Source organism: Panulirus ornatus, chromosome 11 (genome assembly GCF_036320965.1).
Source record: "Panulirus ornatus isolate Po-2019 chromosome 11, ASM3632096v1, whole genome shotgun sequence".
NCBI lineage: Eukaryota > Metazoa > Arthropoda > Malacostraca > Decapoda > Palinuridae > Panulirus > Panulirus ornatus.
This window is the reverse complement of record NC_092234.1, coordinates 58,336,220-58,352,204: the sequence shown is the minus strand read 5'-3', so window position 1 is coordinate 58,352,204 and position 15,985 is coordinate 58,336,220. Positions and strand designations below refer to the sequence as shown.

General features: G+C 42.3%; 2 protein-coding genes across 4 annotated transcripts in view; one reads left to right on the top strand and one right to left on the bottom strand.

The window, feature by feature from the left end:
* Positions 1-15,985, top strand: part of LOC139751566 (uncharacterized) — a 307,619-nt gene that overhangs the window by 64,873 nt on the left and 226,761 nt on the right. The gene's annotated exons all lie outside the window — the stretch shown is intronic.
* Fim (plastin-2 Fim) overlaps positions 1-15,985 on the bottom strand; it is a 192,961-nt gene that overhangs the window by 43,149 nt on the left and 133,827 nt on the right. The window contains exon 1 of one of the 3 annotated variants that reach the window (XM_071667140.1): positions 14,354-14,503. The exons of the other annotated variants lie outside the window; for them this stretch is intronic. Coding sequence (XP_071523241.1) covers positions 14,354-14,434 — 81 coding nt within the window. The 5' untranslated portion in view covers positions 14,435-14,503. Of the gene's footprint in view, positions 1-14,353; positions 14,504-15,985 lie in introns of those variants that run through there. 3 annotated transcript variants of the gene reach the window in all.

The window sequence follows — 15,985 nt, the reverse complement described above, 5'->3', positions numbered from 1 at the left end:
TGAGATATTTCCAGTAACAGGGAAACATGGAACCCTTTGGAGTGAAAAAGTTCTTTAATGAGACTTATTACAAATGATACAGCCTCATCATAAAGACCTTTTACTTGCAATGCAGCCTCATGCAGGGGAGTCCAGAGAAAGTTGAGAGTAAATGTGAATAAGAGCAAGGTTATTAGGCTCAGTAGGGTTGAGGGACAAGTTAACTGGGATGTAAATTTGAATGGAGAAGAATTGGAGGAGGTGAAGTGTTTTAGATATCTGAGAGTGGACTTAGCAGTGGATGGAACCATGAAAGTGAGTCATATCAACACCCATACATGCACATATACATACATATACATATCAACATATACATACATATTCATATATACACATGTACATATTCATCATACTTGCTTGCCTTCATCCATCCATTTCTGGCACTAACCTGCCTCAAAGGAAACATCACCGCTATCCCCTGTTTCAGCAAAGAAGCACCATGAAAACAGACAAAAAGAAAAGGCCACATCGTTCACACTTAGTCCTTAGCTGTCGTGTAATGCACCGAAACCACAGCTCCCTTTTCACATCCAGGCCCCACAGACCTTTCCATGGTTTACCCCAGACGTTTCACATGCCCTGGCTCAGTTCAATGATAGGGCATTCATTTGTCTAAATAAATTATATCACAATTTTGTTCATGGTTTATATTAAAAAGAGTTTGATGTGAGTAATTCTTTAATGGCAGTGCACACGAGGACACTTTTCAACCCACATTTTTACAAAAACAAAAATGCTTCTTTTCTAACGTAAAAATATTTCTAACGAACAAACTATATCTCAAAGAGATATCCTGCTATACCTAAAATATGATAGGTTTTGAAAAATATTCATTGTTACATACCTTTCAAGCCAACTGTTGAAAAGCCTCTATACTCAATCTTTATTCGTCATTATTGACATACATCATATGATGATTTACAATCATATATGACTTATGTTATATGAGATTCCATTTCTATGCCACTGCTTTAAACTACATACCAAGTTTAACATCTATAAACCAAGTCAAAGGTCCTAGAAGGCCTCATTACACCACCTAAACATCACTTAGGCCCTCAACAGCATATTTGTCTGCGTGGCTTCTCTACACTGCCATCTCCCAGTTCCCTGTACAGGTGGTGCCTACCTATCCTCTCCATTGTTCCCCCTTCTACAGCACACACACACACACACACTTATGAAGAAAAATGTGTATTTACTATTGAATTTAGAATATGAGAGGATGAAAAGGATAAGGGGGAAGAAAACGTTAAAAACATGTTTGCAAACTTTTAAGTGTGAACAAAGGATGTTATATATATGTACACTTAAAGTAAATTTTTATGATATATAAGATTTTCTATCTTTTAGACGATGATATACCCCTAATATATTTATAATAACTTATCTTTAGTATATTGCGGATAGAATATAGCCAATCCTGTAACTTCCCAGGGAGGGAAAGTAAGGATCGGCTATAATCTATCTCCATCATAGATTACTTTGAGTGTTTTAGTATAAATCTTCTAATGTGTCCAGAGAATATCAATATGAGAATCAAAATGATGACGAAATTAATCCAATTGACAAAGAAATTAATGATGTTTGAATAGGAAGGATGATCCCAACTGCTAAAGGGTGGACAAAATGAAAAAATGAAATTGATGAAAAAGGTAATTGGTATAAAAAAGATAATAATATCAGAAAATAGTTTGATTTAAAAATATTAATTTTGGGATTAATGATAAAATTGGCAGGGTTTTATTCTCTCATGTTTTGAGAATTTTAGTATTCTTTTTTGGGTTTACGAGACCAAAGTTATCAAATAAACTATGAAAACTAATGAAAATCTAAAATTTTTTGTATCAGTTAGTTCCAACAGTTGTATGGTACTTTGTGGAATGTGAGCGTTTTGTTCAAAACGAAGTATCTTTTAAATACTCTTTTGAGTTTGGAGTTCATAACACTGGGAGCATTTCTAATTTTAGTGTGTGGTTTGTATCATGTAATGGAGGAGTCTTTTTTTTTATTGTTATATATTTTATGGAATAGTGGCTTGTGAAGGTGCGTTGGGACTGTCTGTTTTGATTTCTGCTGTTGGCACTCATGGTAATGATTATCTTAATTGGTTTAAGTCTTTACAATGTTAAAACTTTTAATTGCTAGAGTTGTATTGATAATATTTATTAGAATATGAGCGGTAGTTAATTTTTTGTATTTTTTCTTGAAATGTAGTCATGATTTTTTTTTATGTATGAGCTTGGATATATAATGGGTAATGGATTTATTTAAGTTATGCTTAAATATTGTGAAGTATTTGAGTTGTAGGTTTCATGGTTGTGTTCCAATCAAAAAAAAAATCCAGAAAGTTGAGTGTATTAGAGAAGGGCTTCTTTTAGGAAATTTATTGCTGTTAATTTATCATCATTATCTTTTTCTTCTATAAATCATTTATCTTATATGTTAGGTTTGAGAGAAGATGAATCACTACTTTAATTTTAATTCTGGGATGAGGATGTCAACCCGGATGGGGGTTCAGGCTGGTCTTTATATATCATTTTATACTATATTTGCTTCACTTCCTTTTAAATTTTCTTTGTATCAGTTAGTTCCAACTGTTATATGGTACTTTGTGGAATGTGGGCATTTTGTTCTAAACAGAAGTATCTTTTAAATACTCTTTTGAGTTTGGAGTTCATAACACTGGGAGCATTTCTCATTTCAGTGTGTGGTTTTTATCATGTCATGGAGGAGTCGTTTTCTTACTGTTATATATTCTATAGGAATTGTGGCTTGTGAAGATGCTTTGGGACTGTCTGTTTTGGTTTCTGCTGTTGGCACTCATGGTAATGATTATTTCAATTGATTTAATTCTTTACAATGTTAAAACTTTTAATTACTAGAGTTGTATTGATAATATTCATTAGAATATGAATAGTAGTTAATTTTTTTGTATTCATTTTCTCTTGAAATGTAGTCAAGATATTTTATGCATTAGCTTGGATATATAATGGGTAATGGATTTATGTATGAGCTTAGGTAATAGATTTATTTAAGTTATGCTTAAATATTGTAAAGTATTTGAGTTGTAGGTTTAATGGTTGTGTTCCAATTAGAAAAAAAAATATCAGAGAAGGGTTTCTTTTAGGAAATTTACTGCTGTTGATTTGTTTATTATCATTATCTTTTTCTTCTATAAATCATTTATCTTTTAGATTTGAGAGATGAATCACTATTTCAATTCTGGGATGAGGATATCAACCCGGACAGGGGTTCAGGCTGGTCATTATATATAATCTTATACTATATTTACTTCACTTCCTTTGCTAATTTCTATATTCTATTATACAGGGGGAAGTTTAAGCATTGGTATACCTTATTGCATTATCTATCTATCTCTATATATATGGGAATAGTTGTATGGTTGCGAGGTATGGGCTAGAGTTGTGCGGAGGAGGGTGGATGTGCTGGAAATGAGATGTTTGAGGACAATAAGTGGTGTGAGGTGGTTTGATCGAGTAAGTAATGAAGAGGTAAGAGAGATGTGTGGTAATAAAGAGAGTGTGGTTGAGAGAGCAGAAGAGGGTGTTTTGAAGTAGTTTGGTCACACAGAGAGAATGAGTGAGAAAAGATTGACAAAGAGGATATATGTGTCAAAGGTGGAGGGAATGAGGAGAAGTGGGAGACCAAATTGGAGATGGAAAGATGGAGTGAAAAGATTTTGAGTGATCGGGGCCTGAACACGCAGGGGGGTGAAAGGCGTGCAAGAAATAGAGTGAATTGGAACAATGGGGTATACTGGGGTCGACGTGCTGTCAGTGGATTGAACCAGGGCATGTGAAGCGTCTGGGGTAAACCATGGAAAGTTTTGACGCGTTCCCTTTTAGAATTATCCAGAGTATTCGGTTTCACCACACAGACTTAACTCTCTCTCTCTCTGGCTGTATTGATGATGTCATCACATGTGCTTTAGGTGTTTTATTGATGACAACACTTTCTCACTACTGCCACTTTCAAAGGCAACCATAGTTTCTGGAACTTGGGGAAGCTGAAGCTACAGGAGGGGAAAAGTGAGAGCAACTGTTGTAACATCTTCCAGGAGGGGTACAAATGAGAACAGTTGTACCACCTTCCCCCATCGCCAATTTAGGGCGGTTTCAATCCTTAAGGTGCGAAGGTGCACTAGGCATACATTCTCCACTTGCATCAATCTGCGCCACATGCAGACTGAGATACTCTCAGCAGCCTGAGCAGCTCTGCATGTCCTGAGCACCTGGTGTCTGAGGCAATCCCCGTGGATGGTAAAGGCCACAGACACCAGGAGACCGAGGGACACGAAAAGGACGATCTTAGTGCTGGGACTCATGCAGGTCACTGGTGGACTCGCAGTTGGAGGCAGTGGGATCTTCAGCCTGGGGCAGGGATAACTGGACCCCGTACATAGCGCCACTCCTCAGGAGCATGTATCAAGTGGAGCACTCTCAGGGACACCTCACCACACAGTGGCCCGAGCACTCGCACCACTTAAAAAATACCACTGGACTCCTCTACAGTGGAGGCCCATAGTTCTTACTTGGGGTCGGAGGCCTTGTGGGAGACGCTGGACTGCATCTGGGAGACATTGGGTTCTGTCTTTTGGGTTTAATTGGTTTAATTCTTAACAATGTTAAAACTTTTAATTGCTAGAGTTGTATTGATAATATTTATTAGAATGTGAGAAGCAGTTCAATTTTTTGTATTTATTCTTTTCTTCATGAACTATAGTCATGATTTCTTTTTTATGTATGAGCCTGGATATATAATGGGTAATGGATTGATTTTAGTTATGCTTAAATATTATTAAGTATTTGAGTTGTAGCTTTAATGGTTGTTCCAAAAAAGAAAAAAAATCAAGAAAGTTGAGTATATTTGAGAAGGGTTTCTTTCAGGGATTCAATAAATAACTATAAACTAGAGAAGTATTGGATTATGAAACGCTTTGTTCATGATCCTGGGTCATCACCAGCATAATATCTTTCTTGAGAGCTGATGAGATTAGTTCTTATGACCAGATTTTTTCTTCTTACTTGGTTGAGTAATCGTGCTATTGGGTCCGGGAGTCATGTTTACCGGTATGGTAGACTTGCGCCTACGCCTACGTTTCTTGCCAAGACATCTGGCAGCCTGTATGGTAGTTTGTACAGTAGTCATGCTAGGTCCAGTAGTCTTGCCCTTACGCTGCCCTCTGCCTTTGTTACGCTGACGTCCGGTAGTACTGGACTCGGGTACAGTAGTGTCACCCTGATGGTCAGCTACCTCGCCCTCGGGTACCTTCATGCATTCAGGTATGGTAAAAATGATTTCGGGTAAGGTATTCGTGCTACCACGTCCAGTCTTGCACTTCCTCTTGGGCCTGTGTTTCCTTATCTTATCCAGACATCCAGTAGCCTGTTCAGTAGTCGTGCTAGTTGGGGTAGTCTTGCCCTTGTGCTGCCATTTGACTTTCTTACGCTGACGTCCGGTAGTATTGGATTCGGGTTTGGTAGTGTCACCCTGATGGTCAACTACCTCGGGTTCAGTAGTGTCACCCTGATGGTCAACTACCGCGCCCTTGGATTTGGTAAAGTCATCACCCCGATGGTCATCTACCTCGCCCTTGGATTCGGTAGTGTAACCCTGATGGTCAACTACCTCGCCCTCCGGTTCAGTAGTGTCACCCTGATGGTCAGCTACCTCGCCCTCGGATTTGGTAGAGTCACCCTGATGGTCAACTACTTCGCCCTCGGGTTCGGTAGTGTCACCCCGATGGTCAACTTCCCCGCCCTCAGATTTGGTAGTCACCCTGATAGTCAACTGCCTCGCTCTCGGGTTCTGTAGTGTCACCCTGATGGTCAACTACATCGAACTCAGGTTCAGTAGTGTCACCCTGATGGTCAACTACGTCCCCTCGGGTTCAGTCAACTACCTTGCCCTCGGGTTTGGTAGTGTCACCCTGATGGTCAACTAACTTGCCCTTGGGTTTGGTAGTGTCACTCTGAAGGTCGACTACCACCTCACCCTCTGGTCCAGTAGTGTCACACTGAAGGTCCACCACTGCATCAGCACAGTTGCGCCTGGCTCTCAGCAGCCTCCTGAAGACTTTCCAGAGGCACCAGAGCAACAGCGCGACCAACCATCACGGACCCAATCAGGAGCAGAAGTACAGGAAGTCTCACACCAAAGACTACCTGGAGCTGCTCCACATACCCTACGGACACCTCTGGCATGGCCGCCAGCTCCTGCAGGCATCTGATGCTCCTGAACAGACAGAACACCTTGCCTAGAGGATCGATGTATGGGTACTGCAGGTCTAGAGGTTCCTCAACCGTCAGCTACAGGGGCGGAGGGTTCATCTGTCCCAAGAAAGGCACCTTGACACTGTAGGACTTCACGTGCCTGGTCTGGAGGAGGTCCACCAGCCTGGACTGGTAGCTGCTAAGCACCTTGGTAGGTGGTGTTCAAAGGAAAGGAAAAGAAGGTTGAGTAAGAGGTAGAAGTTTTTGGTCGAGTTTCGAGGGTGAAGATTTGGATGGAGGAGGGCTAATGTGGTGTCAAGAATTATAGAAGATGTGAGGATGAAGTGTCTCTCAAGGATGTAGTGTCAAGTTGTCTGTTAAGTGTGTAGTGTCGAGCTGTCTGTCTGTCTAGGGTGTAGTGTCGAGTTGTCTGTCTGTCGAGGGTGTAGTGTCGAGTTGTCTGTCTGTCGAGGGTGTAGTGTCAAGTTGTCTGTCTGTCGAGGGTGTAGTGTTGAGTAGTCTGTCAAGGATGTGGTGTTGAGATGTCTGTCGAGGGTGTAGTGTCGAGTTGTGTCGAGGGTGTAGTGTCGTCTGTTGAAAGTGTAGTGCCAAGTTGTCTGTCAAGGGTGTATTGTTGAGATGTCTGGCGACAGTGTAGTGTCGAGATGTCTGTCGAGGGTGTAGTGTTGAGTTGTTTGTCGAGGGTGTAGTGAATAGGATTGCGTAGTGGTGCGGTGTAGTGAAGATGTTTGTCGAGGGTGTAGTGGAGAGGATTGTTTAGTGGTGAGGTGTAGTGACGATGCGTCTGTCGAGGGAGTAGTGGAGAGGATTGTGTATTCGTGCGGCGCTGGAAATGGTTGACAAGCTCTCTCTCTCTCTCTCTCTCTCTCTCTCTCTCTCTCTCTCTCTCTCTCTCTCTCTCTCTCTCTCTCTCTTCTTCTCATGTATTTCAGTCTGTCTGCCTGAATGTTTGGCTGTCAGTTTATCTATCTTTCTTTTTTTTCCTCCGTTCTGCATCTCTCTACCTCTCTGCTACCATATGAGACTAAAATAATAACATCCATTACAACAATATGAAACAAAAAAAGTAATTGCAGTTGCTGGGTTCTAAAGACGAATGATTATTACCCCCCCCCCCCCAATCCCTTTACTGTATCCACCCTTGCATATCTTCCTTATGAGGAATTCATATGAGCTCGCACTTCACTTGCCTACGTAAAGACTGACATTAAAGATTCACAAATCCCTTATTCACTTTAAAGAATCACAAGTCTTTTGCTTTATCAAAGACTCACAAATCTTTTGCTTATCCAGTTACAGACAGACGCAGTCTGACATCAGACATGGCTGCATCCTAAAGAGAAGATGGGGCAGTGATGGGAAAGGGAGGAAGAGCGAAGGGAGAGTAGAGAATGGAGATGTCTTGTCATCTCCCTGCTTCACCCAGCCAAGACCAAAGATGCCTCGCTTGGGGGGTTCAGTGAGGCTGGGAATTAAGTTGTTGCCAGTATATTTGCCTAAGCCTTGCTAGGTACAATAAATAGAGGAAGATCAATGTATCAAGAGAAATTATAAAAGAATGGGATGACAGTGACTGGGCTATGCTGGTGCAGAGTAAATTTAAGGGTAAAGCTAGAGAAGCGAATGCAAGTCTGAGTATAATGGAAACAGTGGATGATAAGGCTGTTAAAGAAGCAGCATTGAAAACTGTGGAAGTGGATGCATAAGCGCACAGGAGAAGGTTTAGGTACACCAGGAAAACTAGTCGACGAACTGATTTTGAGGTGGGTAGAGAGTGTGGAGCGAAATTCGACAGGTGGTGTAAGTCTGTGAGGCAGCAGACACGACGGATGAAACTCGACAACTAATCCAGCTGGAACAGTTGTAACGTATTGCACAGCCTGAATTTAACTACGAAATAAGTTAGAAGAGTAGAGTGAAAAATGTGATGGATGCAGCCAGGATGGCTGAACCAGAATTATTAGTTCACAAATAGTATAAGGAGAAAGTATCACGTAAACATGGAAGGGTAGGTAATTGGGTGGTGGAATGAGGAAGGGAAGGTAAGGTAATAGGGTGCTGGAAGTTTATATATAAATATACATGAAACGCTTAGATTTTGTTATGAAAATATAAATTAAAAAGTCACTAAACAAGGTCTCGCGATGTGGATCATTTTGGAGTTACAGACACACCTCGACCTTCAACAAACTCTCAACCGAAACCCTTCAACCTCTGGGTTTTCTGCTCCTCGAATTTTTTTGCGAGCTTAGGAGATGCCTTCCTCTAATGAGGCTTCTTACTTTTGTTGTGTTTCTTTTGTTTCCGCGAGTTGGAACTGTGTTTGGAATTTGCAGGTCTTATGTGAGGACGGGTGACCTTTCCGTCGGGTACGGGAGTCGTGTATTTGAGTACGATAGCGCTATCGGGTCCGGTAGTCTTGCCCCTGCGTTTCGCGCTCTTGCTCTGACGTCCGGTAGTACTGGCCTCGAGTACGGTAGTGCCAGAAATCATCCTGAATGTCAAACTACGCCCTTGGGTCCGGTAGTCTTGCCCTTAACGTTTCTGTCTGCGACTCTTACGCCGACGTCCGGTAGCATTTACCTAAGGTTCGGTAGTGTCACCCTGATGGACAACTACCTCGCCCTCGGGTTCGGTAGTGTCACCCTGATGGAGAGCTACCTCGCCCTCGGGTTCGGTAGTGTCACCCTGATGGACAGCTACCTCGCCCTCGGGTTCGGTAGTGTCACCCTGATGGAGAGCTACCTCGCCCTCGGGTTCGGTAGTGTCACCCTGATGGACAACTACCTCGCCCTCGGGTTCGGTAGTGTCACCCTGATGGACAACTACCTCGCCCTCGGGTTCGGTAGTGTCACCCTGATGGAGAGCTACCTCGCCCTCGGGTTCGGTAGTGTCACCCTGATGGACAGCTACCTCGCCCTCGGGTTCGGTAGTGTCACCCTGATGGAGAGCTACCTCGCCCTCGGGTTCGGTAGTGTCACCCTGATGGACAACTACCTCGCCCTCGGGTTCAGTAGTGTCACCCTGATGGAGAGCTACCTCGCCCTCGGGTTCGGTAGTGTCACCCTGATGGAGAGCTACCTCGCCCTCGGGTTCGGTAGTGTCACCCTGATGGACAACTACCTCGCCCTCGGGTTCAGTAGTGTCACCCTGATGGAGAGCTACCTCGCCCTCGGGTTCGGTAGTGTCACCCTGATGGACAACTACCTCGCCCTCGGGTTCGGTAGTGTCACCCTGATGGACAACTACCTCGCCCTCGGGTTCGGTAGTGTCACCCTGATGGTCAACTACCTCGCCCTCGGGTTCGGTAGTGTCACCCTGGTGGTCGACTACCTCGCCCTTAAGTGAGGTCTTGTGCAAAGTTGAATGTCAGCGTCGCTTAGCTTTCGAAAAATTCTCAAATAATCTTGTTTACTTACTTCGTTTTAATTACTCACTTGTTCTTCCGTTTGGATATCCTAAATGAGATGTACCTTATGTGGTATCAATACACGATCAGCTGTGACACAAATCACATGAGATAAAATTCCCACCCACTTTTTTAATAACTGGAGGCAAATATTCTCCACTTATTCCTTCTTCCTTCAACTCCCTTACTAGTAGTCATGGCTTTCCCCTTTTTCTCCTCTACTATGCACTATAACCTCCACTGGGCAACCCCCAAATGCACACTTCAACAATCCATCACGTCAGAACAAATATATGGAAAGGATTTTCATTTTTCACACTTCTGCATGCATATCTTTAATATCATATGTTTCATTTTCCCCGTGGACTCAGGAATCTCTCTCTCTCTCTCTCTCTCTCTCTCTCTCTCTCTCTCTCTCTCTCTCTCTCTCTCTCTCTCTCTCTCTCTATATATATATATATATATATATATATATATATATATTTTTTTTTTTTTTTTTTATACTTTGTCGCTGTCTCCCGCGTTTGCGAGGTAGCGCAAGGAAACAGACGAAAGAAATGGCCCAACCCCCCCCCCCCCCATACACATGTACATACACACGTCCACACACGCAAATATACATACCTACACAGCTTTCCATGGTTTACCCCAGACGCTTCACATGCCTTGCTTCAATCCACTGACAGCACGTCAACCCCTGTATACCACATGACTCCAATTCACTCTATTTCTTGCCCTCCTTTCACCCTCCTGCATGTTCAGGCCCCGATCACACAAAATCTTTTTCACTCCATCTTTCCACCTCCAATTTGGTCTCCCTCTTCTCCTCGTTCCCTCCACCTCCGACACATATATCCTCTTGGTCAATCTCTCCTCACTCATTCTCTCCATGTGCCCAAACCATTTCAAAACACCCTCTTCTGCTCTCTCAACCACGCTCTTTTTATTTCCACACATCTCTCTTACCCTTACGTTACTTACTCGATCAAACCACCTCACACCACACATTGTCCTCAAACATCTCATTTCCAGCACATCCATCCTCCTGCGCACATCTCTATCCATAGCCCACGCCTCGCAACCATACAGCATTGTTGGAACCACTATTCCCTCAAACATACCCATTTTTGCTTTCCGAGATAATGTTCTCGACTTCCACACATTTTTCAAGGCTCCCAAAATTTTCGCCCCCTCCCCCACCCTATGATCCACTTCCGCTTCCATGGTTCCATCCGCTGACAGATCCACTCCCAGATATCTAAAACACTTCACTTCCTCCAGTTTTTCTCCATTCAAACTCACCTCCCAATTGACTTGACCCTCACCCCTACTGTACCTAATAACCTTGCTCTTATTCACATTTACTCTCAACTTTCTTCTTCCACACACTTTACCAAACTCAGTCACCAGCTTCTGCAGTTTCTCACATGAATCAGCCACCAGCGCTGTATCATCAGCGAACAACAATTGACTCACTTCCCAAGCTCTCTCATCCCCAACAGACTTCATACTTGCCCCTCTTTCCAGGACTCTTGCATTTACCTCCCTTACAACCCCATCCATAAACAAATTAAACAACCATGGAGACATCACACACCCCTGCCGCAAACCTACATTCACTGAGAACCAATCACTTTCCTCTCTTCCTACACGTACACATGCCTTACATCCTCGATAAAAACTTTTCACTGCTTCTAACAACTTGCCTCCCACGCCATATATTCTTAATACCTTCCACAGAGCATCTCTATCAACTCTATCATATGCCTTCTCCAGATCCATAAATGCTACATACAAATCCATTTGCTTTTCTAAGTATTTCTCACATACATTCTTCAAAGCAAACACCTGATCCACACATCCTCTACCACTTCTGAAACCGCACTGCTCTTCCCCAATCTGATGCTCTGTACATGCCTTCACCCTCTCAATCAATACCCTCCCATATAATTTACCAGGAATACTCAACAAACTTATACCTCTGTAATTTGAGCACTCACTCTTATCCCCTTTGCCTTTGTACAATGGCACTATGCACGCATTCCGCCAATCCTCAGGCACCTCACCATGAGTCATACATACATTAAATAACCTTACCAACCAGTCAACAATACAGTCACCCCCTTTCTTAATAAATTCCACTGCAATACCATCCAAACCTGCTGCCTTGCCGGCTTTCATCTTCCGCAAAGCTTTTACTACCTCTTCTCTGTTTACCAAATCATTTTCCCTAACCCTCTCACTTTGCACACCACCTCGACCCAAACACCCTATATCTGCCACTCTGTCATCAGACACATTCAACAAACCTTCAAAATACTCATTCCATCTCCTTCTCACATCACCACTACTTGTTATCACCTCCCCATTTACGCCCTTCACTGAAGTTCCCATTTGCTCCCTTGTCTTACGCACCCTATTTACCTCCTTCCAGAACATCTTTTTATTCTCCCTAAAATTTACTGATAGTCTCTCACCCCAACTCTCATTTGCCCTTTTTTTCACCTCTTGCACCTTTCTCTTGACCTCCTGTCTCTTTCTTTTATACTTCTCCCACTCAATTGCATTTTTTCCCTGCAAAAATCGTCCAAATGCCTCTCTCTTCTCTTTCACTAATACTCTTACTTCTTCATCCCACCACTCACTACCCTTTCTAAACAGCCCACCTCCCACTCTTCTCATGCCACAAGCATCTTTTGCGCAATCCATCACTGATTCCCTAAATACATCCCATTCCTCCCCGACTCCCCTTACTTCCATTGTTCTCACCTTTTTCCATTCTGTACACAGTCTCTCCTGGTACTTCCCCACACAGGTCTCCTTCCCAAGCTCACTTACTCTCACCACCTTCTTCACCCCAACATTCACTCCTCTTTTCTGAAAACCCATACTAATCTTCACCTTAGCCTCCACAAGATAATGATCAGACATCCCTCCAGTTGCACCTCTCAGCACATTAACATCCAAAAGTCTCTCTTTCGCACGCCTGTCAATTAACACGTAATCCAATAACGCTCTCTGGCCATCTCTCCTACTTACATAAGTATACTTATGTATATCTCGCTTTTTAAACCAGGTATTCCCAATCATCAGTCCTTTTTCAGCACATAAATCTACAAGCTCTTCACCATTTCCATTTACAACACTGAACACCCCATGCATACCAATTATTCCCTCAACTGCCACATTACTCACCTTTGCATTCAAATCACCCATCACTATAACCCGGTCTCGTGCATCAAAACCGCTAACACACTCATTTAGCTGCTCCCAAAACACTTGCCTCTCATGATCTTTCTTCTCATGCCCAGGTGCATATGCACCAATAATCACCCACCTCTCTCCATCAACTTTCAATTTTACCCATATTAATCGAGAATTTACTTTCTTACATTCTATCACATACTCCCACAACTCCTGTTTCAGGAGTATTGCTACTCCTTCCCTTGCTCTTGTCCTCTCACTAACCCCTGACTTCACTCCCCAGACATATATATTTATATATATATAAATATATATATATATATATATATATATATATATATATATATATATATATATATATATATATATATATATATAAATTTGTATTATACTTGATCGCCATTTCCCGCATCAGTGGGGTAGTGCCAGAAAACAGACGAAGAAACCCATCCACACACATGTATACATACACAGATATATATATATATATATATATATATATATATATATATATATATATATATATATATATATATATATATATATATATATATATATATACAAACCTCCAACAGCCAGGATTTAACCCAGGACCCCTGCGTAGCAGGCGGGAGCATTAATGCTAGGCTATGATCACCCCTAAAAAGGGAAATGACTTTGAATACTATGTAATCGAATACCTGGGTTCAGTCCAGTTAACATGACAAACTTTCACAGAGAACACTTAGGCCCAGTTGCATTCGAAGCACTTCCAGATATCTTCACACGATCCCTGGCACAACATAAACAAATGCTTGACATTAGGAAGCCTGCCAGCATGGACCCAATCCTGCAACTTTCCAAACCATCTAATCCTCCTTCCGCTTATTGCCTATGTCACTTATGTCTTTAGTACTTAAACTCTGAGGAGAACTAATACGCAACAGAAATGGCAAAATATCCCACTCTCACTCCACTTTAACATCGCATACAGACTCCACATACCATATCTTTGATGGTTTCCCTAAACCACGCCCCTCCTCTTGCACAGCATTAGTGGTAATAAACATTCATACAGCATTTGATGCTGATCCCCAACATATTCTCGCTAAAGAGAAATCTGATGTCACCCTCCACAACAATGACAAAAAAAATTAGCTAACTTTATAGCCAGCCATTAAACCAGAATCACCAACAAACTCTTCACCTTTTTCAAAATCTTCAAAATCAAAAGCTCTATTATGGAGTTTCCCAGGTAGTAGATCCTTCCATCAATGTTTAACTTCTTTCTACATGGCATTCCATAGTGTGAAGGTCCTCTCATATGCTGATCACCACAAGATTACATCAGAGCACCCTGACACCAAAGATGCAACAATGAACATGCAATGGGAGACGTGGCTCTCACCACACACACACACACGCAACATCTCTACACTTTACAAGAGAGATAGAGAAAGCTCACCTTATTGTAATAGTACTCATCCTTAAGGTCATTAAGGAACTCCAGGAAGGAGTCCCACCGTTCGAGTCCCATTATCTCCATGTTCTTCTCTATCAACACACGCTAACACTTCCGTATCTTTTCTGTTTCACTGCACCACTTTCTTTTCCAGGCTTTTCGAGCAATATCTCTATACAATGTCTATGCTAGAACACACTTAAAAGAATAAACGCAACACTGTATAAATGAACACTGAAATGAATAAATGAACACTGAAATGAAACGGATATATTTCATTATCATTCACTATGACAGGGCTTGAAATTCTTTCTAACTGGAGGTCAGGGAAGTCAGGAATCTGCTGGGTTATGGCTAAGTGATGGTGGCAGTCATGAAACATGGCAGTCAAGTGGTCATTCGGATTTCACATTTCAAAGGTTGATTCTTCAGAAGAAAGGGATCCCATGTTTTGATGGTGAATGTCTCATGATCTTGATGCCTGAGCAGTCCTACTGCAGCCATACTAATAATCAAGCCATGTTCGAACACCAACAACAGGCAAACACTTGAGTACAATGTTAAATTCACTTATCATTTCTGATGACTTGCGACATCTAACTCGTATATATATTATCATACTGTACATCTGACTGTTGTATATAAGCCTCATCTCAAACAGCTAAGTTATCAATGACAAGCTATATAAAACCATAACTGCAAAATATGACAAAACCAGTTGTACGGAGACAGACTGTATCAAATAACTGAAGGACTGCTATGATCATGAAAATTTTGCTTTACCATCTCACCGAAATTGGGCGACTACTTGAGCACTTACGACGACACTGCCTTGTCAGAACCGACCCTGCAGGTCTGCTATTCGATTAACAATGTGACCACAAGGTCAGGCACTAGTGTATCCTCTCTCTCTCATAACCTCACTGGGTGCTTCAATCATTACTACAGACTTCAATTTACGGCTATTGGAGTGAGTGACTAACAAATTCTGAAGTATTTCTACTACTGTATTAGTCAGGGTTAATATGTGGTATGCAATCACTTTAAGTACGTCCTTATGGGAAAAAAAGAAAGAAAAAAAGCTGAATTTGGGGGTAAACTGAAAAGGACTCTGGCTTGGTGTGACTGATGTATGCTTGATGTAAGAAAATTTCAGGCTTGTGAGGGATGGGTGTGTGTGGGGTGGCATGAAGACTGTGTTTCCAACTTATCATCTTTGTAATCACTGCAGTGTCCTTCGCTTTTTCTGATTAGATTAACCTGATCTTATGAGGGTACCCAGTCCTATTCTGCATCAGCTGTGGCCAGAGGTCGTGCCAAGTGCACAGGGCCACAGTCCCCATGGCTCTCTCATGGTGGGCTCGGGCTGTTATGATAAGCTGAGTCTGGTGTTCCTTTAACCCAACCATAGTGGGTCAGGGCCAATGTTCCTGTGGCCTTTCTATGGTGAAAGAGTATCACTGTTCCTGTGGTTTTCCCATGGTGGTCTGAGATGAGTATCCCTCCCTGTTGCCCTTCCATGGTGCATCTGTGTTCTCCCCATGATGCGCCAGCATTCCTGTGTCCTCCCCATGGTGAGCCAGTGTTCCAATGTCCTTTACATGGTGGACCAGTACTCCTTGGTCCCTCACATGA